The sequence below is a fragment of the Scylla paramamosain genome, chromosome 33 (genome assembly GCF_035594125.1).
Source record: "Scylla paramamosain isolate STU-SP2022 chromosome 33, ASM3559412v1, whole genome shotgun sequence".
NCBI lineage: Eukaryota > Metazoa > Arthropoda > Malacostraca > Decapoda > Portunidae > Scylla > Scylla paramamosain.
In genome coordinates, this window is record NC_087183.1 from 10445630 (window position 1) to 10472035 (window position 26406).

The 26406-nt window shown below is 39.3% G+C and overlaps 2 protein-coding genes across 6 annotated transcripts in view; both read right to left on the reverse strand.

Moving 5' to 3' along the window:
- LOC135089661 (cortactin-binding protein 2-like) overlaps window positions 1-19506 on the reverse strand; it is a 29974-nt gene extending 10468 nt beyond the window's left edge. Inside the window, exons 1-11 of one of the 4 annotated variants that reach the window (XM_063985553.1) lie at window positions 19072-19506; window positions 16354-16455; window positions 15221-15448; window positions 13478-13594; window positions 11927-12106; window positions 11438-11598; window positions 10917-11122; window positions 10211-10396; window positions 8747-8858; window positions 4896-5767; window positions 582-1332 (exon numbers count right to left, since the gene is read on the reverse strand). In XM_063985553.1, coding sequence (XP_063841623.1) covers window positions 582-1332; window positions 4896-5767; window positions 8747-8858; window positions 10211-10396; window positions 10917-11122; window positions 11438-11598; window positions 11927-12106; window positions 13478-13594; window positions 15221-15448; window positions 16354-16455; window positions 19072-19293 — 3137 coding nt within the window. In that variant the 5' untranslated portion in view covers window positions 19294-19506. Of the gene's footprint in view, window positions 1-581; window positions 1333-4895; window positions 5768-8746; window positions 8859-10210; window positions 10448-10916; window positions 11123-11437; window positions 11599-11926; window positions 12107-13477; window positions 13595-15220; window positions 15449-16353; window positions 16456-19071 lie in introns of all 4 variants that reach the window. The other 3 variants (XM_063985552.1, XM_063985554.1, XM_063985555.1) reach the window with 3 other exon arrangements.
- Window positions 19507-20629: 1123 nt separating this feature from the next.
- Window positions 20630-24057, reverse strand: LOC135089484 (DNA replication complex GINS protein SLD5-like). 2 transcript variants are annotated; one of them, XM_063985060.1, is made up of 5 exons: window positions 23907-24057; window positions 23103-23249; window positions 21563-21714; window positions 21262-21441; window positions 20630-21087 (listed from the first exon to the last, which is right to left on the reverse strand). In XM_063985060.1, exons 1-5 carry the CDS (start codon window positions 23991-23993, stop codon window positions 20991-20993), a joined length of 663 nt encoding a protein of 220 aa, XP_063841130.1. In that variant the 5' UTR covers window positions 23994-24057; the 3' UTR covers window positions 20630-20990. The 2 variants fall into 2 exon arrangements, with proteins under 2 accessions (XP_063841130.1, XP_063841131.1); XM_063985061.1 differs by having other exon boundaries at window positions 23773-23913.
- Window positions 24058-26406: the final 2349 nt, after the last annotated feature.

The following is a 26406-nucleotide window of genomic DNA, read 5'->3' on the forward strand; positions in this document are numbered from 1 at the left end:
GACACATGATCCTATGAATCAAATCCCCACTTGATGCAATACATGTACAATGCCCCGGGCTTGTTAGAACCTTTCTCCATATACTGCATAATGCACTGAGAGAGAGAGAGAGAGAGAGAGAGAGAGAGAGAGAGAGAGAGAGAGAGAGAGAGAGAGAGAGAGAGAGAGAATGTTGAAAGACAATCACAGAATCAATGAATAGCAGACCACGATTTGGAAAAGCATACATTTTGAGAGATAGTTCCTCTCACACATGCAGGGCTACTTTATCAAAGCAGTGTCCCTGATAAAGGAAAAGTAGAAGATTAGCCACTCACTTGACAGCAAGGCTCTGGTTTCTGGCCTGGGTTGGAAGCTGCTGGTGAAAAAGCAAGCAAAGAGAAGGGACAGGTTAGGAAGTCAGTAAAATATCTTAGCAATATTAATATTCCACTAAATCTGATTTAGTTAGTAAATAGTATTATGAATAACCATACACCACTGCTTAAAAAGGTGAACATGCACACACTCTTAAAAATAAGTGTGTATCAGTTCACACACACACATGCGTGCACACACACACACAAACAAACAACACCTACTGCCAATTATTGCCCTGAGCTGCAAGGTGAAGGGCTGTCATCCCATCCATGGTGAGAGGTGTTGAGACATCAAGTGGTGAATGTGGAGGCTCCAGGTCCTCACCCTCCACTGGGGTGAGGATGATGGGGCAGTCACCCAGTGGCAGGGGTGGTGGTGGTGGAGGCAGTGAACCAGATGGAGACAAAGTTGTGGTAGTGGTGGTGCTGGTAGTGGTGATGGTAGTGGTGGTAGAAGAAGGAGAGCAATGCTGATAATAGAGTGTTGAGGTGGAAATGGAAGGTGATGGTGGTGATGATGATGATGATGGAGATGATGACAGAATCTTAGGTGTACATTGAGGAGTGTTAATCAGATGTGGTGACTCTGTTAGACGGGATGCAGGGGATACCAGGGAGGATGAATAGAGGGTGGAGTGTGGAGGAGAATGGGCTAGAGTAACTGAGGCAGCTGCTACAGAAGAGGGACTAGTCAGGAGGCTAAAGGCGGGCAGCGGCGGTGGCAGTGTGAGGGGTACGGTGGAGGAAGACGCAGAGGCAAGTCCTTCGTGGTCAGTGCTGAGAGAGGCAGAATGGTGGAGTGGTGGGGAGAGGGATGGTGGGAGTGGTGAGGAGGGCCCACAGGGAGGAACAGAAGGCAGGGATGTACATGAACTCTGGGAGGGGGACGAACAGACATGTGTGTTTGGGGTCGAGGAGGGGTTGGAGGGGGGAACTAGGTTTGATATGGCTGGGACTGCTACGTCTGAGGAACCTGAAATACATCAGATACATTAGTTAATTCTGTAATTTTGTAAACATTTCTTTGAACAATGTAAAATGACAATGTCACACTACAAGTTACTGAGCTATGAACAATCTCACAAAAAAAACTCAAATGCTTTTGTTGAAACCCGTGATCTTGTCTAAATTTTACTAAATATTCAAAAAATTTTGTGCTGAGATTTTTTGATGCTAAAGCTTACATACACTTATTGATGCTCTTTTTCTGTATTACCTGTGGCTTAATTAACCTTCCATCAAGACAAACACAAAGCTTCAATACAGTAATATTTTTCAGGCTGAGAACTCCATGCATGCTCCTCTTATACACAAAATATCAACCTTCCCTCCAGTGCTACCTCTTGACTATTTATAATACATGAATCAACATATACTAAACTAAAAATGACCTGTTTCACTGACCCCTAGCAATTCCACCAGCATCTACACATCAGAAACACTGGTCCTTCACTATATTTCTGTGCATAACAAGTGTAGCAAACATTTGTGAAAGGTTGGGCATGACTGGAACAAATCACAGATGAGGATCTCAAAAGCACTACACTACAAAGACACATACTAAACTATGAGACATATAAGCACATAATGAACAAACCAAATGCAGACAGAGAAAAATTCTTATTGGTTATAAAGTGTATATAAGTGTATAAGTTTCTCTGATCCTGTACTGATTAATAAAATTTACCTTTGAGTTCTCCCTCCTGGATGTTAAAAACACACTCAACTCTGCTTAATTATATCAATTAGTGAAAACTGCAATGAAAAGTAAAGCCAACATTCAAATAATTTTTGTGTTAGTTCTTGTTCAATTTTCAGTAAAACAGCATCAGTATGATAACAGGAATACTTGAATTGCTGTTAATTTGTCAAATTGCAAAATGAAACATAGCTGACCAATTAGTGCAAACCAAGTGCTACCTACAAATCTGAAAGGAAGCAAAATGCTTTAAATTTTCCAAGGTTGTGTGACAGTTAAACCTGATATCAACTGGAGGGAAATTTCATGACAGTAATGCATTCTTCTATGTTACAGTACCAAGTATTAGATGAGCTTGGAAAGTCCTTTGATATTATACAAATTCACAATGTTAAGTAAGCCTTCCTGTACATGACTTCAAAGCATCCTTTATAGTAGTGAAGTTCACTTTTATTTTTTGAAGAGAAGCAGAAGCAGGGAGTTGGCCACCCCAATATGTGTGGGAGTGAAGTGGGGAGTACTTTCCTTTTATCAAGGTTCAGTGTCCATTACTTGTATATTCAAACTTATTTTCATACCCATGATGAAACTTTGAGGATATTTCACTCCCCACTTCTTTGAATGAGGTCACAAAGAGGTTGTGAATTTGCACAAATCAATAGAGGACTTATGGTGAAACAGGCTTAGGTATCCTGCCACACAACCACCACCAGGAGATGGAGGAATCAAGTGTTAAAGGGAGGACACAGCACGCATCACCCTGCCTGCAATGCTCTTCTCACTGAGGAGTGGAAGGAGAGCACTGTGCCATTATCTAAGGAGCCGCCAAGAAGGAAGAAGGCTTGAAACCTGCAATATTACCCTCAGATGTACACAGGGACATTCAGATAAATCACCACTTTCCTAACCTTACTACTTGCTGTGAGGTTGACCCTTCGGGGTATTCATGTTATGGAGATGAATGACAAAGAATAATTTGCTGCCTCTAGATTGTGCCACTAAACAATTACCTTGATGTTTGAAAATAGATATTACATAAAAAATCAAATAATTATAGTAGAGCTAAAGGCAATTAAGACTGATGTAAAGTAACAAAATTATAAAGGATGAAAATAACAAAATCTCCTTGCTTACTGCCACCTTTGGTTCCATACATCTGTTTTCCAAATATAATACCAGAAATATTTAATTGTTATTAAACTTTCAATCTTCAGCTCGAAAATGTACAATAAATGAGGTATTCATAAGTTTAAAACAAGCATACTTTGTTACAAAACACATCTGAGAACAAAATTTAGTCACAACAGAGGCACACAATACAAACATTTTCTACAATACAAACAGCCAAGAACTCAACTTTCCTGAATATGCAGTTATGAAAACAGTCCTTTGTCTATTTGTATACCAGAATGACATCCCCCTTCATGGAATGTAGCTGATATAAGGCATATCTATCAAGTTCAGCGAAAACTGAATCACTCTTCATCCCATCCTTCAAAATTACTATAACTGGAACCACAGTACTACTCATTTTTATCTCATATTAAGAAATCAATGAACTTTCTTAATGGGTAACTGTAGTTTAAAGAAAAATTAATTTAGTTAATCTTAAGGGATGTTTAACCTAATTGTATGAAGGATCTGCAATGAATAGTTCATCACCAAAAAGTGTTGTGTTATTGAGTCAATAAACTTCAAAGACTTCTAATACAGTGCCAATTGTTAAAGGGTTTTATGAATAAGTGATTTCCAATTTTGGTTGAAATTTGTACAAATTCACTTCAATTTCTTTCACTGATAATAATGAGCCATATATCAATAAAATATGAATCAGTTGAGCAATTTATGTGTAGCGCTTGTTTTGTATGAAGTTTCCATAGCTACATGCTTCAATATGTTAATACTGAAGTTCTTCAATATATATATATATATATATATATATATATATATATATATATATATATATATATATATATATATATATATATATTATATATATTCTCTTCCTGATAACATATAATTACTATTTTAATTTGATTCCCATTATATAATTATGTCTGATTTATTTCAATGTTTCAGTGGTTAAGACAACTATCCCACATTAAAGATATACAGTAATATATTTTTCTTTTGTTACAGTTTGGGAGAGTAAAATCATTTAAAGGAAGCAAGACAAGGAGCTGACTCACTGCTGTGTTCAGTTATTAAGAGGTGAAATTATGAAGATCAAGAGTGAACCAGGTTGAAGGATATGGAGGAAAAATCTGTTCCACTCATTATCTACATAAAACAAGCCAGCAATGCCATCAAGAGCACACAACCAAGTAAAGGAAATACAAACCTGCTAAAAACATTAAAAGAAGGAAAAAAAAAACATAACACTTGGATCAATACTCGGTTGCATCTTTTTTTCAGCTAATGCAGTAGACAACGCATATCCTGTTTCATGCAGAGAAAAGTACTAAAATTTCTTTTAAATAGAAACATTAGAAACATGCCAAGCTAATTTACAAAGCCACTAATACTCTCTTTACCTGTTTCTTTAGAGCATCTGAAAAGCTGCGGAACACCTAGGGCAGACATAATTATTGATGTAATATGGTACAATTTGCCTTCTATACCTTTACAAAGTCTATTTCACAAAGATCTCCAATTTCCAACTCCTTGCTGTGGCCTCAGTACTGACTACATACCTGAGCATAAAATTCCTATTACGTGTGCACAGAGCAATGACATCTAACAGAGCATCATACGCAAATACTTCAGCATGATTATGGACAGACCATAGGGAGTTGCAAACTGGAGGTTGGCTTTGTGAGGCTGTGCGGCTGCATTACCTGCCATGCTAATGAGTAACTGGTGGAAGTGCTCTAGTTCGGGAGAGAGGGAGTCCACACAGGCAGTGGCATGCACCGGGGGGCCGCCTCCACCAACCTGCGCCGCGTCTCTCCGGGGGGACACTGCTCCCCCTTCCACTGAGGGGGCCACTGGGGTCTCTGATCCCCCTCCAGAGCCCCCAGACCCCACACCCACCACTGCCTGGCCACCGCCTCCACCTGAACCCACTGACTGGCCTCCGCTGCTGCTGCCACTTGTGGCCGTCTTTGATATCGTGATGCCAAATTTAACTGTCTGTGGTCCCACTTTCTGTGGCTTAACCTCAACACTGATAGGTGTTCCTGGCTCCACTGCAACTCCCTGTCCCCCCGCTCCCACCCGTGTCACAAGATCTTTCTTGGGTGGCACTGCTGGCTTGTTGGGGGGCACAGGCGGGGCTGCTGTGGGCTTGTTTAGAGGTACAGGTGGTGGCGGTCCCCCAGGCTGAGTTGATCTGGTGGGTGGTGGTGGCTTCTTGATCATGGTTGCAGTCTGAGAGAGGCTTGGCTGCTGTGGTGTCTGCTGTTGTGTCTGCTGCTGCTGCCCATTGGAGGCTGGGGGGGCAGAGGCAGCCGTGGTGGTGGGAGCATTGGTGGTCACGTGAAAGGTTACCTTGCCGCCGTGGGTGGTGGTTATCACCTTGGTGCCGGGTGAGGCAGACACATTCACCCGGGGGGTCACCTGCACCACTTGGGCCTGACTCCTGGCCTCCCCTGCTGGACCTGTCACTCGCACCACTCCACGCTCCACTGCCCCTGGCACCCCACCTGCCAGACTGCCCGGCCCCTCGCCCTCGCTGCCTCCAGTCCACCCGGCCTCGTTCTCGCTTACGCTGAAATTAAAATAAGCATCAGGATGTGACCAGAAGTGAGAAACATGGGTGGCTATGGCAGGTCATTGGTGTATTGTTCTATTTTCTCAAAATGCAGGAAAGAAATGGGTTTAAGAAGCATCATCTAAGCATATCCTGAGAGGAAGAAACAAGGTGCATATGTTTTGAAGCAACACATACATACATATATCAAACAAGAAACAAACACTGGAGCAGCAAAATAAATAAATAAATAAAAAAAAAAAAAAAAAAAAAGTGAGTCACTCTGGACGAGTTAAGCCACATAGAATGTAAAATACCAACATACCGTGGCTATAGTCTTGTGTCTGCTGCTGGCTGCCGGGACACAACTCTGGTCAATACTCAAGTGATACAACCCAACCAACATGGATCTAACATAACACAGCCTAAGTCACCTGCAACTCTTGTCTAATAGTATATAGTAACTAAGATATCCACTACCATACAATGGGGTGACTGAGGGCATGCCACGGGGTACAGGCCTTAATATGAGTGCATTATGGTGGTGCGTGCTACTAAGTGTGCCAGGGTGGGCAGGAGTGTGGCCTGTGGGGTACTCACTACAAAGCATGGAAGTAAACGTCCAGTGAGGTCTGCAGGGCTGGATCAACTTGCCTGGTACCAATTTCCTCCTTTTGCATCTACTTTCTATAGACTGGAAATTCTTCATCCTAGGAAATCTTTCTGGTATCTAGGGCTACATACTGTGTGTTTAAGAGGTATGTGGCCAACTTCATTGCATGTGTTTTAATGTGATCCATGCATTAACTGTATTTAAATGTTCGTTCAACTGTCTAATAAACATTTCCAGTATCCATTTAAAAATACGTTAATTTAGGTGCTTCTCTAATAATATGAAGGAAATGAGATATGAAGTTCTTAAAATTTGGTGAGCAGAATCAACAGAATGAACTGATCCCAAGTCTGGTGACTGGTCACGGGACCTCCTCCACTGGATGACTGATTTCTTTCTGATTTGGTATAACTTCTTATCCTTGCTAAATGTAGAGATGGAGATCATATAATGATTTATGATAAGAAATACAAAAGACTAATGGCTGAAAGTGAGTCTGCTAAGAGAATTATGACTCAAGACCTACCTTTTTGATTTGTCATTTTAGAGACAAGACAGTCATGCTTTGCTACAGGTAAACAATAAGCTCTACATGGACTGGCATCAGACCATTCAGTGCTTGCATGCAGTAGAAATATCAATAGTACACAATGGTTCAGCAGACAGCACTGGAGCTGCACAACTACAATGAACTGCAAGCATGTTTTCTTTTGCCAATAGTCAGCCAATGTTTAATATTACCCTGAGTCTTGGGCACCCTTTCCCTCCCTGATTTAGCAAGATTCATTGAAAGAGGTAAGAGTTCAATTTCTTTCATTACCTATTCGCTACTGTGATTTCAGGTGGTACAGGAAAAAGCTAAGTAATGCAGTTAAACTAAATAATTATATATATATATATATATATATATATATATATATATATATATATATATATATATATATATATATATATATATAAAATAAATGAATAAAATAAATAATGAATAAAATAAATAAACAATAATAAAAAAAAAGAGCCCACATATGACCCTAACTAGGAAAACCTAAAGCATCTTGCAAGACCTCAGTCACCCTATTATGAAGTAATGAATCTTGCACAGATAAAAATGTACTTTATGAATGACATTGAAAGAAATTAAATAACTGTCTCAACAAGTAACAAATGTTTCACACTAACAATTTATCAGTCACATGAAAGAGAGAGAGAGAGAGAGAGAGAGAGAGAGAGAGAGAGAGAGAGAGAGAGAGAGAGAGAGAGAGAGAGAGAGAGAGAGAGAGAGAGAGAGAGAGAGAGAGAGAGAGAGAGAGAGAGAGACAACAAAAAAAAATTCAATATTAAGGATACTACATAACCCCAATGATATCTATAACAATGGTATCCTATTCCTATTAGTTCATATTCAACATATATGTATATCCTGGCTCCTAAGTCTTCCATGATAAAATATAACACGCATGGCTATGAATCAAAGAATGCAATTTTTAACAAAAGATTTAAAGAATCCTCAAAATTGTAGCTTTAAGTGTGAAATTTCAAGTAGATTTCCATAACAGAATAAGTGACAAAATATCTAAATTTCCTCATCATGGAATAACTCTGGTAAGAAAGTTTGATATTCAGGTTATCAATCTGCAGCATTAACACAATAAAATCTACAAAATCTCCATCTGGGAAAAAGAAAATAATTGCGAAGACATCCTTCCTTTCATTGTCATTATCTTCCAGTTGATAAAGGAAATAAGACAACAAAAGAATGATGAGTCATCCCATGACAACATCCCCAATACCTTCAAACCCACAACTGCATAAAAGTATGCCAGGTGGTAGTGTGGCTTTTTTATCTCACACATACATGTGTGCGCTCATGCACACAGAAGTGCGTGTGGGCGCGACCACGCGCACAGCGCACGCACACACACATGCATGCACACACACACACACACACACACACACACTGACAAAAAAAAAAAAAAAAAAAAAAAAAAAAAAAAAAAAAAAAAAAAAAAAAAAAGTTATACATGTAACCATGAAGATCTGACCCAGGTTAAAATCCCAAGCTGAACAGTGACAACTTTGGCTGTAGCCCCAAATTAGAAAGTGAGTAAGTGATATATAATGCTGGATGTAATCCTGTCGTTTCTTTGGAGGCATCTTAACATTCATACATAAATAAACCTACACCCACTAAAACCAACACACACACACACACACACACACACACACACACACACACACACGCACACACACACACGCGCGCGTGCGCGTGCGTGCGCACACACATACATACATACACACGCACGCACGCATGCATGCACGCACACACGCACGCACGCACGCACACACACACACACACACACACACACACACACACACACACACACCTGTAGCTTTTTGCTGCTGTTGTCACTGTCCTGGTCACCTCAGATGTTGATACACTGTACATCACAGGCCGCAGCCCGACACCTGGCTGGACTCCCCGAGCTATGCCAGTGGCTGTGGTGGAGGAAGAGGACGAAGGGAAAGGGTGAGGATGCAGCAGATATAAAGCAGTACAGTACAACCTATTATTCACTTACTAGTTCCATATTCTATTGTCACCAAAATCCCCTCCCTGTCTCTGCAATGTATCAAATACAACACTATACATCAGAAGGCAGGGTAATTCAACATGAGATGAGAAGAAATAAGGTTATATAGAAGAACTCACAGGAGAAAAAGAAAAGGAGAGAGAGAGAGAGAGAGAGAGAGAGAGAGAGAGAGAGAGAGAGAGAGAGAGAGAGAGAGAGAGAGAGAGAGAGAGAGAGAGAGAGAGAGAGAGAGAGAGAGAGAGAGAGAATGTGGGTACAGGGGAAGGCAACAGAATGTTAGGAAACAAAGTACAGTGAAATCTCAGTCCTCAAACTTAATTTATTCCTGAATGCCATCCAAAATCTGAAATGTTCAAAACCAAAACTACTTTCCCAATAGGAATCAATGTAAAATGGATTAATCTGTTCCCAGACACCTGTCTTCTCTGTCTTAGTAGCTTATAACAGATGCTCCCACAACCAAGATGGCTGCTTCATATCTCCATCTCAAAAATTATCTATCCTGAAAGTTATACTGAATGAACTTAGTGACACAGAACTCATCAGAAGATACTATTTAGACCATGCAGGTATTCTCTTTGTCACTGATCTAGTGAGGGAAGCCTTACAGAGGGACACAGAGAGGGCATCTTGCTGCTGGGAAAAGCTACTGGAAAAATGCAGTTGTGCAGAAGTGATGGTGGTGGGGGTCACTGAGAGAACCACAGGTGGCTCAGGATTATTCCTGAGTGCCGAAAACTATCTATTTACAATGAGGCTTTTCAATGAGATCACATTTACATTATTTCAAAGATTGAATTACTGTCTTACACTCTGTCTCTCTCCTCCAAACATATAAAAGTGAAGCAAATATTTATAGAATCTATAAATTAGTAATAAACGACAGCTTTTGCTATGCCTTTTAATATTTAAAATCAAGTAACTTCATTCTAGAAGTGAATTATGGAACTGTAACTCAAGCAATAATGAGTTCAAAATTTTGTTCGAAAACCGATTTGTTAAAAAAGGGAGACGTTCAGTAACAGAGGTTCACTATATAAAAAGAATAGAAAGACTATAACAAGGAACTACAGAATACTAAAGAACAAAGATACTATGTAACAAAGGACAATAGAACATTAAAGAACAAAGCTGTGCATTAAGGGATAACAATTTGCTTGAAATAGAACAATAGAAGATAATGCTTACATAGTATGGTATAAGGAGAATAACAAAATGCAAGACAACAAAAGGGCTATCCAGGCCACAGGGACCTACTTGGGCCAGCCACAGGCACAGAGTTGACTGTGGCAGTAAGCTGCACTGCCTTTGTTACACTGCTCATGGCGGCCACCCCTGGGGGCACACTGTGGGGGGGGTTGGTGGAACCAGGGCCGGAGGATACGTGGTGGGGGGCTACACTCAGGCCCAGACTCAGCGGCACTCCTGTGACCTCATCCAGGCCTGGAGAAGATGCTCTTACACGGGGAGTGATCTTGGGAGGAGTTAAAGCACCTGAAGCAAACACACATACGACATGCCAAGTGTTCTGCCCGCTGGGAGGCTGCTCATCAGCAGGTGTTATGACATAACAGTGATGCCGATGCTTCCCACGTATGAGGTTTTGCTCTAGCCATGACTGTTGTGCTTGTGTTCAACTGATTCTTAAAATTACTAAAAGCATGATAACGTAACTGAAATACCATGAAACAATAACGAGCAGATATGTCTGATTATGAGCAACAGCAAAAATTGTCAGCAACTTGAACTGAGTAAAAATTATAATTATATCAAACATATATTACAGAACACAAATTTATTTGATTGCATTAAATAAAAACAAGACACCCAAAAGAGCCTGTCTAGCTTGAAGCAAGGCGTGCCCTGATGCTTAACCTTACAGGATGCAGAGATCCCTAGGGATAGCATCACTGAGGCACTATTCCAGGAGAGGGATGGTGGAGCTCAAGGTGACATGACTTACCCGACATCCTGGGTTGGGGCTGGGTGAGAGTTGCAGGCTTTGCAGGCAGCTGGGGTGGTGCAGGCCGAGTGGCGATGCCAATACGTGGCGGTGAGACTGATAATGTCTGCTGGAACATGGCAACATTGTGTGCCTCCTGCAGCTGCTTCTTGTAGTGATCCACCTCCCGCTGCTGCTTCTCCAACAACGCTTCCAGCTCACTGATTCTGTCAGCCAGACAATTATTCGTCTCTTTCAACTAGCAATGTTAGTGGTGTGCTAGTTAACATATATTTTCAAACTCATTATCATATTAAACATGAGTGTGATGCATCACTATTATTTCTTACACTAAATGAGACAGTGGCCGCCAGCAAACTGTTACCTATTTGCCACAATTAATTTGAATTCTAACCTAGAAATGTTAAATTGGAATAGGTCTCAAAAGAAATGGTAATTGGTGTGCAAAATAAGACAGCCTTTCCAAAAAGTGAAGTGACTTCCATGATAAACATGAGTGCTGAGGAAGGAGAATTTCTCACCTTTCTTCTTTTTTGGTCAGCTGGCCTCTCATCTGCTGCCGTTCAGTATCAAAATCAGCAAGTTGTTTTTCCAGCTCAGCTTCCATTTGTAGAGATTTTTTGCTCTCCTCTTCAAGGCCTTCAGCCATGGAATCAATACGCCCTTTCTCCTCAGACAGGATCTAGAAGATCAGAAGTAGTAAATATGTTTCAGGGATAAAATAAGCCAGCCTACAAGTAAATGATTAAAATGGAAGATCTTTTATTGTATTTTGAAGGTGCAATTAAATCCAAAATATTTCTGAGGAACAGCAGATCTATTTACTTGTCAATATCTCTGATGCCTTGTTCCTACCTAGAGGAAATGACCATGGCAAAAAAGTTTGATATAACTTCAGGAGGAATACTTCACTTAAGGAGTTTGATTAGTATACAGAAGTTTGTTAGGATTTGGCATCTCTGAAAAAGTGAAGAACCACTTGTATTGAGTGTCACATGCTCTCCAATCACCTGGGCAAGGTCTTCTGATCGTTTTCGCTCCTCCACATACTGCAGTGCTAGCCTTTTCCTCTCCTCCACCAGCATCAGGATAATCTGCTTCTGTCGTCCTCGCTCCTCCTCCAAAGTTTCTTGTACTTTTCGAAGCTCCTTTTCCACCTTCTTCTTAGCTGCCTTTTCTGCTTCAAGCTCCTGAGGATGAATACTCCAAAGCTTTAGGTTTTCACCTGAATGAAAAAGAAATCTTGAAGTGTAAAAATGTATATATGAGTTAATATTAAATAAGTATTTATTAACAGCAGAATTTTAATCGATAAATAAGGTAATCAATACAGAAAGACTCATTTAAGGCACCAGTAACAAATGCTGTCCACAATGCTATATACAAATGTTATCTGAAAGGAACAAAGTTTAGAAGCAAAAGCTATCTGCATCTAAAACTTCTCCACATCATCAGGATATATAAAAGTTACACATTTCAACTCTGCCAGCCAATTTCTCATACCTCATTATAAAAATAAGAAGTCACTGTGAGTCATTTAAGTCTCAAAGTGACTAATATCATGATGAGTCATAGTATTACCCAGCCCAAGTCTATGTAGCTTGGTCAACCCATGACGATACATGTACTGATAAACCAATATTCTCTTCATGTGAACTTATCCATTCAGGTTTGTGTTTTATCATCTTGTCTCTTCCTGGTGAGCAGTGGAATGGTGAAGTTTGTGTAGCATGTGTGCAAGAGGCAATACAAATGCATCATGACAAAACAAACAAACAAACAAACACACACACACACACACACACACACACACACACACACACACACACACACACACCAGTGATCTTGGTTAAATCATAAGTTCTTTTTAAAAAATAATCTATTCAGAACAGTTTAACACATTCTTCACATCAAGATCTTGTTTAACAGGGAAAGTGACATATATGAGAAAGCATAGGACTTCATCTCTTTGGTGAAGTGACAGAGGACTTGTAGCATTTAGTGAAAACTGCATCACAAGCTAGGTACTTCCACTTAAAATGCGATCAGCATTGCACTAACTAGAAAATACATAAAGTATAAAATGGATTCCAACCTTAAGTATCCTCAACTCAGGCTGCAATAACCCAAACATTACCATTACTAATCAAGCCACACAATGAGAATAACTAATGATGATGAATAGGAAATTATAAAATACACAGCTACAGAAAGGGACAATAACGGGGATGTGATTAGGGAGGGGAAGGGGGTTACAAACTTCTACAAGCCCTTTTATCTCAATCTTAGTAAACAAGACCCAGCTGGTTGATGTGATGAGATGATGACAGAGGGAGCAGGGGGACAGATTTTAGTAACCTAACTTCCCTCATTTCTTCTTGCAATCGGTAAAAAATTAGTCTTATCCTCCCAGAGACACACTGTTAACAGACTTGGACCAAGTAATATAAAAGTCAAAAGAACAACATATGTCTTTAAAATACAATTTCTACTTTAAACTAAAGATGTGTACCCAGCTGGAAATGACAACTTATTCCATGAGTCAAAGCCTCACTTCCTACCTGCTTCAGTCTAGTGCGGTCCTTCTCCAAGGCATAAGTTACGTCATCCCCCTGAGCTGTGTCGTGTTCATGCTTTCTCCTCTCCTCCTCAAGCTCAGCCACCACCCGAGAATGACGCTACAGGGGAAGGAGAAGGAAGAGGTGAGCACAGAAATTGTCTTAGAATATGTGAGTTCTGCCATGAGAATATGAAGATAATCATCTCAATGATATTAAGTGGCATCTTAATTTCAGAACATTCCCTTATGCTGACTTCATGATTAATAAAAACCACATACCATGAGATAATTATTGACAGTTCAGAAAGCAGTGTGGTGCCAGGAACCATAGACCCAAGCATTACCAATCATGTCAGATTTAACCATCAGTCACTACAAAGGTATTCACAATAATTTTTCAACTTATCATATGGAGATTGCTGGATTATATATGTTCTGACTTACATCAAACTCAAGGCTATGGATGCCTTTCATAAGTCTTTCTTTTGAAACAAGTACTGCTAAGCATACTAATGACAAGATATGAAACAGCAAATTGGTAACTTGTCATCAAATGCAAATATGATAACTTCAATAAGTCTGCCCTGGTTCAGAATAGACATGATAGATAATACCACAACGTTCTGCACTTTTGGACAGAATAGCTCAGTAATGACAAGAGAAGAGTCAGGTAGTAGGGATCATCATGTTATATGGTGTTCAACATGGGGTCTCTGTCCTGGACTACATAGTCACTGATACAGGTAGTGTCAAGAGTTCAGTACTTTTTTGCTCACAAGATGATGTAAAGTTCATGTATATATGAAGAGTAAAAGAGAGGCAGTTTAAGGCACGTGATTACTAAACAGCATAAAAAAAAAAGAAAAAAAAAAATATGTGACAGAGAGGGAACAGTGAATGCTTAACATGAACAACAACTATAAAGGCGTTAGACAAGAACTGACATCAAAAATAAATAAATAGATAAATAAATAAGTAAATAAAAATAAATAAAACAAATAAATAAATAAATAAATGAAATAAATATGATGATAATCAATTAAAAGGATAAAATAATTATATGACACACACATTGCAACTGTCAAGAATCATTTGTCAATCTTGACAGGTCAATATCTTCAACATCAATATTCCAGTTAAGAAAACAGGAGGCAAAGTCATGATGCCCTGTACTTAAGACTGAAGTGGTACAATGCATAGCCTGCCCCACTGTTGTCTTGTAGTAGACTAGCAACTTCAGTTTGCAGGGTAATATACAAGAAACAAATGCATCCCATAGAAGTGCTACTAACACAGAAAAAAATATGCATTCATCCATCCAAAGAATATCTTGAATGGAGGAAAATTATTACATGATATGAAAAACATTGTTGTCAACAAATAACTAGTGCTCACCTTACTCTTTTAATAACTTTAGCACCTTCACCTCAGCAACAGGCATGATGAAGTGGTGATGTTCTGTACTCAGAACAGCAACAAAAAGAAGATATGGGTGGGATAGTATGGTGGAAGGAAATGCTACGGTGAAGAGGCATGGCATCTAGGTGCTGAAGTCTTGATGAGATTTTAATAAATGTTGCATGCAGTAACATTCTCTGCAGCATACAATACCATATACTTTACCAGCACCTTAGATAATGAAACTTGGGACAACCTTTACCTTTCATGTATCCTTCCACCACAGAGCCGATAAAACACTAGCCTCAGAGCATCCTACATATTATTCCCACAGTGGTTCCCTCACCTTCTCTGCCTCCCTCAGCACGTGCCGCATGCGCTGGTGAGCCTTCCGTTGCTGGGCAATGAGGTGTTCCAGCTGAGCCAGTTGTGTCTCCTCAAGTGCCCGCAGCTCAGCCTCATTCACCCCACCACCCCTCACCACTGAGCCCCCAATACTGTCTCTCTGCAGTGCCAGGAAGGGATCGCTCAACCCCACACGGCCATACTGGAGGAGGTTCTTGACACGTTCAGTCTGTGGGAGGCGACCATAAATTTATTTTAAATTCAATCAATTGAGTCTGGGAAATGCTGCTGGTGTTGTGGTACTGACAGCAGTGATGTATTAATCTGATTTAATAATGTTATATCTCAAATGGTGAATTGAAATAATACATTATTACTGTGAATTTTGTGACAATAAAAATTTTCTGGGTATCTGAGGCATAGCTTGCAGTAAAAAAAAAAAAAAAAAAAAAAAAAAAAAAAAAAAAAAAAAACTTGCTCTCCAAGGGAGCTCCTATATGGTAGGTGGCCATGACAGACATATCATCATGCAGACACCACTGTTCCTCAACCCAATAAAATTATGTAATAGTTTTATTGTTTGATGAGATATATATAATACTGTAATTATCACTTATAAAATGATAATGATATGTCTCTCTAGCTCATACATGACTTGGAAGTTGGCTGAAAAGGAAAATGGGAAGTGGCTAGGAACTCTTCACTAAGGAACTTCTATTTGTGAGATAGACAGATGCCAGGAATTCCATTTAATTGTTTAATTTATTTACTCTAGTCCTCTTCCCATATGGCATGTCACTTTTGTGCAGCACATGATGTACTAAGAAAAAAAATAAGCTTAACACATACCGGAAAGAGAGAGAGAGAGAGAGAGAGAGAGAGAGAGAGAGAGAGAGAGAGAGAGAGAGAGAGAGAGAGAGAGAGAGAGAGAGAGAGAGAGAGAGAGAGAGCAATAAGATCAAGTTGAATCAAGGAGTAATAATGACTGTAAAGTATATATACACACACACACACACACACACACACACACACACACACACACACACACACACACACACACACACACACACACACACACACACATGGAGAACGGAAAAGAGTGGTGTTACCTTTGTGGCCAAGTGCTCTCCTTACCTTAAGTGTTGCTATGACCACATCCCGGGACTGCAGCTCTCCTTCCATGTATGACAGGAGCCGCAGGAGGTCATTGAGGCTCAGTTCCAACTTGGGGTTTAGCTGAAAGGTGGGAGAATGTGAGAGTTAGTTGAGGGAAGCATAAAGGTGATGTGAAGGTAAACAATGCAGCAAGTACATCAATTAATGGAACAGGGAGAACTGATGTGTCTCACCCAAAAGGGACAATCTGTAAACACTTAAATATGACAGGAGAAATAGCTGTCATGTTTTAGTTCCAAGTAACAAATGAACAAAAATCAAGTACACAGTATTACTTTAATGAGTGTGTAATGATTTATGAGTAATAAAGATAACTGTAGGTAAAAAAGTAATGGCTTCTAAAAATAAATCACTATATCAAAATTTGCATAAATGTAAATATGAATATTTGCCTGTCAAGTCTAACTAACAAAAAAAAATACCTCAAATTAATGTAAGTTATATACTGAGAAAATGTATAAATCATGTGAATTAAGACATGCATATTCTAATGATAAAGTACAGTATTTTCTGCTAATCTTCTTGAGTATTAATGCCTCTTGAGATTTCCAGGATAAAAGTTTTGAAGGTGATGAGTTCATAGACAAAGAATCAGATTATAATTTCTCTTGCAGCACCACCCCTTCAACTGTGCTCCACTAATTCTTTGTATTTTGAGATTATTTCTGCATTATACTGTAATCTTGGCATTTATCAAACAGGTCTGGAAATGTGCGGTATGTACTAGTTTTATACCTGTCCATGCATGGCGGCACCTGTCATCCTTGAAGGCCCTTCGATGATCCTGTGTTACTAGCATTATAATTCTTTCTTAGGGCTGAACTGAATTTTCCACAGTATACATACAAGCAACTCTTTTCTTCTATGAGTTTTAGTTGTAATTCTGGTTGGTACAGGGCATGTTTATGGTCACTCTTTCCTTTTAGTGCATGCAATCACCTTCCTTTCATAGTCTTCAATATTTTAACCAAGATAGCAGTATTATATCCACACTATAAAATATAGATTATAATGTATATACATTTAATTTCATTCTTGATGCAGCAAGTCACAATTCCTTTTTTTGCATCCATTCTGCTTTGAGTGAGAAACAGGTTTGTTACTCATGCTGACAGTGATGCCACAGCAAACTCACTCTTCTGAGCTCCTATAATAATGACAGTGGGGGAAGTCATGGGCTGGGAATCCCATCTTCTTTTCCACACACACACACACACACACACACACACACACACACACACACACACAAAAAAAAAAAAATGAAACTGGAGCCTGCATCAGTGCTGTTCACAATAAAAACTAAACAGACACACAGGAAAATATCTCTCAGAGAGACACTGGGAAATGTGTGTGCACAGCTTAAAAAAAAAAAAAAAAAATAAATAAATAAATAAATAAAATAAATAAATAATTAATAAAAAAAAATAATAATAATAAATAATAATAATAATAATAATAACAATAATAATAATAATAAATAAAAAATTATTATTATTATTATGTAAATAAAAGATATAAATATATAAAAATAAAAACTATTAAATTTTAAAATACCTATTGTTTTCTCATATAAATACTTACATATTATAAATAATAAAAAAAACAGTAGGAATATTAATAACAAAAGTAATAGTAATAATAGTAATAATAATAATAATAATAGTAATAATAATAACAATAATAATAATAATAATAATAATAATAATAATAATAATAATAATAATAATAATAATAATAATCACAACACATACACAATATATAAATGTATATATGTAAACAATATACAGAGTATGAGAAGCATCTCTAGCTAGTGGAAAGATCAAGGACTAAGCAAAGTTTCCTGGAGGCTTGTTCAGCAAAAGTTCTGCTCTGTTACACTCCAGTGCTTTGCTATCAGCATCCATCCTCTCTTTTGGAATAAGATATTTTAAGTTAGGAATAGAATACTTGTGGATGCAGCCTTAAATGATCAAACCTTAAAGTGCCATGGTTGAGTAATGAATGTCCATAATTCAACTACAAACACTAGGTTACCAACAGTAATTTTTATGGACATTAACTTTCAGCATAGTGAGGATAATTTAAATAAATTATTTATCATATGTATGCATTACTGTATATACACATGCACGGACAACTATTCCTTGTTTAGTTTGTCAAAGGTAAGTAAACAGAAATTATTTAAGTATCAGAAGGGATGAAGTATAAGAAGGCAGAAGGAAGAGGAAAGGAAAACAGATTGATAACAGGCTACATAAGTAACACAGACCAAAGTGTGACTTGGTACATGCAAGTAAGGGAGGTATGAGAGAGGGAGGTGGTGTAGAGTGTGGATACACCTAATTAGGGAGATGTGTGCTCCTTCTGCAGGCATTACCACACACATTCTTAATGCATTATTTCAACTTTAGCATGCAGTGAGCCCATGCCTCCGTAATGAGTCCCAAGAGTGTAGTGAGGGGAGGGGAGGGAGATGGGCGGGGGCGTGCCAGGGCGTGGTGAGAGGGAGGGTGATGAGACAATAACAAATACAACTTTAGACCGAACCGCACAATAAACCGGTGAAGGAGGCGATAAGCAGTGGGGCAAAGGGAAGGCCAAACACACGGGAGATGTCTGCAGGAAGTATGTGGGAGGTGGAGGGGTGAGGTAACAAAAAAGGAGTAATAATAATACTTTGACGGTCTGGCTGGAGGCCTTGTCTAGGGGCTCGAACGGTTGTCCCTGTTGGTGTGGGGTCTTCTGAGGACTGGCAGCCGTCGCCCCCGCCATGGTGACTGTTGGCGGTGAGGCCGAGGTGGTGGTGGAGGAAGCAGGTGTGGTGGAGGCGGCGGGAGAGCAGTCAGGAGGCGCCTCGGAGTGGTGGGTGTCGGGGTGCTGAGGGCCGCTGGACGCCATATCTCCCCTCCCTCACTCCCTCCTTCTCACTGCCTCACTGCAGCCCACACGAGCCACTAAATCGGACGGGGTGCGCTGTGGCTCCCCATCTTTAATAACACCTATGCACAGGAGGGCGTAGTCTTTGGTGGGAGCATCGTGCATCACTCACTCGCTGCCTCCCAGACACCTCCACTCCTCCATTCCTCCCTACTGAGCCAGCGGTTCCAGCAATGTTTCCCTACTAACATCTTGCGCCCGCCACGCTGCTCCAAACACGCTATTTAGTATTATTTTTCCCCTAGAAAAATATAGCGTTATTAAATTGATCGCATTGTGGCTAAGTAACGGGTGTGTGGCGAGGGGAGGTGAGGTAAGGGATGCTGATGAAGTGTCCATCTCGTCTGCTCCTCACCGCGGGAATTTCAAACGACCACTTCTTCATAATTGTTTTTTTCATTCATACGGATTTCTCGTAGTTCTGATTCATATATCCTCTCTTTACTTAGAACAAATATTTTTTTCTTTGGGTAACATGAGGATATAATTAGTTCATGTGTACAGCCAGGTGGTCAATTAATCAGTATAAAGGGTAGCAGGAATGGTGATAGAGGCCTACCCAGCGAGTTATAATAGTCATATTTCTTCAGGCTCCTTTCCATTAATGTTCCTGTGAGTGATGGGCGAATGATAAAATAAATAAATAAATAAAAAAAATAAATAAGCAAATATTAGTCAAATAAGTTAAATATTACTAAAATAAGCTATATATATATATATATATATATATATATATATATATATATATATATATATATATATATATATATATATATATATATATATATATATATATATATATATATATATATATATATATATATATATATATATATATATATACTAGACTAAAAGTTAATAAAATTGTGGTTTAGCATACGTGGCATCACCAGAACAGTAAAAATATACAAAAAAAAAAGTTAAATATTATAATGTAAATAAACTAAATAAATAAGTAAATAGTAAATAAAATATATAAAAACAATAATCAAAATTATAGGAAATAAAACAAACAAAATAAATTCATTAAAAATAAGTAAAAAAAAAAAAATAAACAGAAATAAAATAAATAGTAAAAAAAAAAAAAAAGAAAAAAAGCTAATGATGAAACAAGAAAACTTTCTTTGTAAGCTCATGAAAAAAGTATGCAAGACCATGATTTCTATCAAGCACTTAGGTTCCCTGGTTCATGATTTTCTCTGCCTCCCCATTTTGTTCTTAGCTGTGTTTAGTGCCCACAACAGACTCAAGGATGGATTCATGACAGACTATAGCGCATTCATAAAGAAAGAAATGATAGAGAAAATGTTATTTTTATTAAATATATAGCACAACTGGTACTCTAACATACTTAATATTGTAAAAACTAATCCCATACTTCTTCAGATTTTGAGCAGGGTTTGGAGCACCCTCACCACCACAGCACAAATAATGCTAAAGGCAATGCAAAGAATGTAACAGTATAAAAAATATATATACAATATAGAGCAATATAATTCTAAATTTTATGAGCCAAATGTAATAATGAAGTTCAGCTTAAGAATGCTTGTCAGTGATGACTTTACTGAACCTGGTACGTTCTCTAAGATGAACCATATGGAAGTATTACGATGCAGTCATTACATGCTACCTTGACATGACAGGTAAAACACATTCCATCATATGAACACAACTGCCCCGGACTGTAGAAGGTCCTTCACAGTATTGTAGCGCATCAGGTACTGGCTTCCCTCTTCTAGATCCACCTCTTCATCTCTGTTGAAAATATCAATACTTCTTTCTTATGGTGTTGGATTTAGTTAAATGTTTGCACTACATAACACATACACAAGGCAGCTGGTTATAACAGTACTGTAAATATGCTAAGGGGTTTCTTACTTTCCTAAACCCTTCCTTCCAACCCACAATAAATATGCATTTCAGCCTCACCTTCCATCCCCTGTGTCATCTTCCAAAAGGACCCCAGGAGTAGCTTCCTTCACTTTGAGAAAAATGTAACTCTCCAAATTTGGTCTCACACACTCTTTGACTGCATCAAAACCACGAATGATTTCAGGCATCTGTTGCAGTACAACTTTCTGGAAGTGTGATTCCATGCTAGATACATACCTATAGGTAGAAAAGGCAGGATTTAGTGACAAAATCAATGAATGGAGCATGTTTATGTGAACTGCCATAAGAATTTGCAGTGTTTGATGCAGGCTGTTTATAATTCACTACTGATACTAACTCTTTGGCATAAGATGCTTCTTCAGGTGACAGAACTGTTTCTGATTGGTCTTTAACTGATGCATCCTTCTCTAAAAGGTGATGAGCATATCTTTCAATTTTTTCTAGCCTCACACGAAGGTAGCTGCTCAAAACGTAACGTATCCGGTCAATCTGCAAGAGACAAGCAGGGTTGTTAAAGTAATGTAATTTTATTCATATTACTTTTATTGAAAATCACAGTCCTCTTCCTGCAACACATAGAGTGAAATTGTAGTAAAAGTGAAGAGAGAGAGAGAGAGAGAGAGAGAGAGAGAGAGAGAGAGAGAGAGAGAGAGAGAGAGAGAGAGAGAGAGAGAGAGAGAGAGAGAGAGAGAGAGAGAGAGAGAGAGAGAGAGAGAGAGAGAGAGAGAGAGAGAGAGAGAGAGAGAGAGAGAGAGATATATATATATATATATATATATATATATATATATATATATATATATATATATATATATATATATATATATATATATATATATATATATATATATAAATGTCATCATATGTTGCTCTGTAAGGAAGAGTCATCATGCCTTTTCTACAGTATCATCCAAATCTCCAGTCTTTCTAAACCTTATACACACAAACATATGTATATTCTACTTATCACATGTTAAATTAATATGGATAACCAGTGAAGGTCTCCATTATATGGTAACAATTACAGGGTATACTTATGTCAATGCAAGTAAGTTAATGTGATTCATCCTCACCCATATGAGCCCATTAGTACTAGCAATAAGCTGCTTGGGATCAGATGGGTCACCAGGAGCCCACGACAAACACACCCAACGTGGGTCAACAGGGGCATGAGACAAAAACAACAATGTCCTGTGTTGCTTCCATACACAAGACAGTCCCCCTACAAATGTTGCCCTCAGCATACAAGCATCCACCAGCAAGACAGGAACATCAGAGAGACCAGTGCACTGTTAACAGTGCGAACAACGTCACACAGCATAACACTTGGGAGAGTACACCTACAAGGCCACATAAGTACATAATATCTAAACAGAGTGATTTGAGATAAGTGGCATTATGTTACCACATGCCCATACAGTTTATTATATATATGTGACAGCATAAGTAATTACATACCCAGATCATTATATGCATGTGCCTAAAGTAGCATCCGTAAGAATATAAGAAGCCGGTATGTAAATGCATAATTGATCTGTATTACTGTTCTACTGACAGGTTCTCAACCTCTTCATAATAAAGTAAGTATAAATGGGCAGCCTTAATTAACCCAACCAGCCATTACTGGTGGCTACACAGGGAATCTCAAGACTACCATGGTCTTACCTGTTCTTGCAACTCTAAGGGGACATGACCCATACTATGATAGTGACTGACATGGTTGGTAAATGAGAAAATTGCAGCAAGTCTTCTAAATTCTAGTCATGAATATTTTCTGAGGTTCTTGTATATGAAAATATCTCATTAACTCCCTCATGTTTCTTATTATAAAACCAATCAATATATTAACATTACATTTGCAATCTGCCTTTACTCACCTCCATCTTATGTACAGCTGCCCGAAAATCTTGCTTCTTGCATCTCTTGAGGTTCTCTGTCATCTGGTTAATCTGGTCAAGCATGCAGTCAACAAGGTCAGTTTGGTGGCGCTCCAGTGTAGGTGACATCCTCTCTATGATCCATGCCTGCAACAAAGAAGGAAAGTTAAAGAATGTTACACTTTCAGTGATAGCAGAACAATCTACTGATTTTGTCCAATAACAAAATATGCTTTCAAAATTATCAAAAGAATGAATCAAATGAAACTCCAGGTCAAATTAATTATGTTATACCCCCCAAAAAAAAAGTTACTATTTTAATGATATGCAGCAGGGCCTCAGTCTGGAGGCTTACAAGAGTGCACAAGCAGCATATAAGAGCAGGCTGGCTGCTGTCTTGAGGAAAGTATGGTAGATCATATGAGTACAGAGAGTGAAGTGATACTTATGATTATAAAGTAAAACAACCAGGAGCAGTGATCAGGCACACTTTAAATTCTTCCTCAGTGCACACTGAGAGAGAGAGAGAGAGAGAGAGAGAGAGAGAGAGAGAGAGAGAGAGAGAGAGAGAGAGAGAGAGAGTATACCACCTAATCTTGAAAATGAGATTAAAATATTAAATTACGAGGAAAAAAAATATGACATGAATGTAAACTTGTCCTGTTTTTACCTTGAAAATATTTGAATTACCAAATATGACGCAATTTCTTAACTTCACCAAAGGATCAAGAGGGGGGATGGTTGGCGCCAAAAACTTCCATCCAACATATTCTCAGTACAACAAATACTGAGCTCCACACGCACCTCCTCTAGCCTCTGAAGGACCTCTGGCGCTGTCATCATCTCCTCGTCATCAGACGCCGCAACCACATCCTCATCCACGTCAGACATAGTGAAATAAGACAGATCTGCTGCTGTGCTCCCGCGTCGTCTTGTAATAATAAACAATGTTTTCGCCCTCTGAACGGTGCACTAAATGCTGCCAGAGATAGGAACAAAGATTATTTTATTATTATTATTATTATTTTTTTTTATGTAGGAAGGACACTGGCCAAGGGCAACAAAAATCCAATAAAAAAATATGCCCACTGAAATGCCCGTCCCATAAAAGGGTCAAAGCAGTGGTCAAAAATTGATGAATAAGTGTCTTGAAACCTCCCTCTTGAAGGAATTCAAGTCATAGGAAGGTGGAAATACAGAAGCAGGCAGGGAGTTCCAGAGTTTACCAGAGAAAGGGATGAATGACTGAGGATACTGGTTAACTCTTGCGTTAGAGAGGTGGACAGAATAGGGGTGAGAGAGGAGTTTTTGGCTAGTTGGAGAACAGACCTGGCATGGTTCCGGGCAGAAATATAAAGTGCATGAGATTCTGGTGATGGAAGGCTTAAGTACCTTTTGTGGGCCACCTCTCTATCATGTATAGCACGAGAACAAGCTGTGTTAAACCAAGGTTTAGAAGATTTAGGACGAGAAAAAGAGTGAGGAATGTACGCCTCCATGCCAGACACTGTCACCTCTGTTATGCGTTCAGCACACAAAGACGGGTCTCTGACATGGAAGCAGTAGTCATTCCAAGGAAAATCAGCAAAATACCTCCTCAGGTCCCCCCAACTAGCAGAGGCAAAACGCCAGAGGCACCTTCGCTTAGGGGGATCCTGAGGAGGGATTAGAGCAATAGGACACGATAAAGATATGAGATTGTGATCGGAGGAGCCCAACGGAGAAGAAAGGGTGACAGCATAAGCAGAAGGATTAGAGGTCAGGAAAAGATCAAGAATGTTGGGCGTATCTCCAAGACGGTCAGGAATACGAGTAGGGTGTTGCACCAATTGCTCTAGGTCATGGAGGATAGCAAAGTTGTAGGCTAGTTCACCAGGATGGTCAGTGAAGGGAGAGGAAAGCCAAAGCTGGTGGTGAGCATTGAAGTCTCCAAGAATAGAGATCTCTGCGAAAGGGAAGAGGGTCATAATGTGCTCCACTTTGGAAGTTAAGTAGTCAAAGAATTTCTTATAGTCAGAGGAGTTAGGTGAGAGGTATACAGCACAGATAAATTTAGTATGAGAGTGACTCTGTAGTCGTAGCCAGATGGTGGAAAACTCGGAAGATTCAAGAGCGTGGGCACGAGAGCAGGTGCGCACATTGCGCACATAAACGCAGCATCCAGCTTTGGATCGAAAATGAGGATAGAGAAAGTAGGAGGGAACAGAAAAGGGGCTACTGTCAGTTGCCTCAGCTGAGTTTCAGTGAGGAAAAGAAGGTGAGGTTTAGAAGAGGAGAGGTGGTGTTCTACAGATTGAACATTAGATCTTAGACCACGAATGTTGCAGAAGTTAATGAAGAAAAAGTTGAGGGGGGTGTCAAGACACTTAAAGTCGTCGACAGAAAGGCAGTCCGACCTGGGGACATTTATGGTCCCCTCCCCAGATGGGGACTCCGAGGCTGGTGTAGGAGTCACCATGATGTTTTTAAAATTTTTGGGTGAAGGGTGTGTGTGTTATTAGGTGCTTGTAGTTTTGTGTGGAGGAAAAGAATTGTCTTTAGAAGGCAGGCTGTGACTGCCCCCTTGTGTTATGAGACACAAAGGGAAACGTTCAGTGAGGTCACAGCTGGGTTTAATGATAAGTTCACAGCACCCCCTGAACAGTGCTTTAGACCTCACTGGGAGTAATTATCGTTTCGGCAGGTGTCTACTGCCTCCTATAATTTTGATATGGAAGTAGGCAGTCAAAGTAAATGTCATTAAATCATTTAATTTATATTATAATAGCTTTGACTTGGTATTATTTCTTATTCTGTGTATGGATCCCATTTCTCCTGCACCTTTTCATTTAATAATTAATTAATTCAGGTTGGTAATATGTGGTAAAGGTGGGTTTACAAGTGACAAATCATGGCTGGTTTTAGCCGGGAAGATGCAACCGGGAGCGAAATGCAGCCGAGCGTGGCTGAATAATTGCCACCCAAGCCGTGGAACCTTCAAGTTACTACTCCACACCTGTGGTGCGGTGATGCTTAGTGAGGTATTGGGCAGGGTAGTGTGTGTATGTGTGTGTGTTGGGATATTGCAATGTAACCGTACTCATAATAGAAAACCAACCCTACTGCTGCTGAAAATACCTGAATTGCCAAATATGGAGCAATTCTGTTGACTCTAAGTTCTCGTAAGAGTTTGTAATACACTATTTGTATTCCTTGCTAACCAGATAAATCATAACTCCGGGAGTCAGCTCGTTGGAGAACTCCATCTTGATTATTCTTGTTTTGACGCAGTGGGCCAGCGGGCCAGCAGCTGCTCTCGACTGTG

Excerpts from the sequence above, each read along its gene's own strand:
- LOC135089484 (XM_063985060.1), bottom strand. The coding sequence starts at position 23,993 with ATGTCTGACGTGGATGAGGATGTGGTTGCGGCGTCTGATGACGAGGAG. Across the intron at positions 21,715-23,102 it reads CAGCTGTACATAAGATGGAG|ATTGACCGGATACGTTACGT; the intron begins GTGAGTAAAGGC and ends TGTCTCTTGCAG. Across the intron at positions 21,088-21,261 it reads GATGACACAGGGGATGGAAG|AGATGAAGAGGTGGATCTAG; the intron begins GTGAGGCTGAAA and ends TATTTTCAACAG.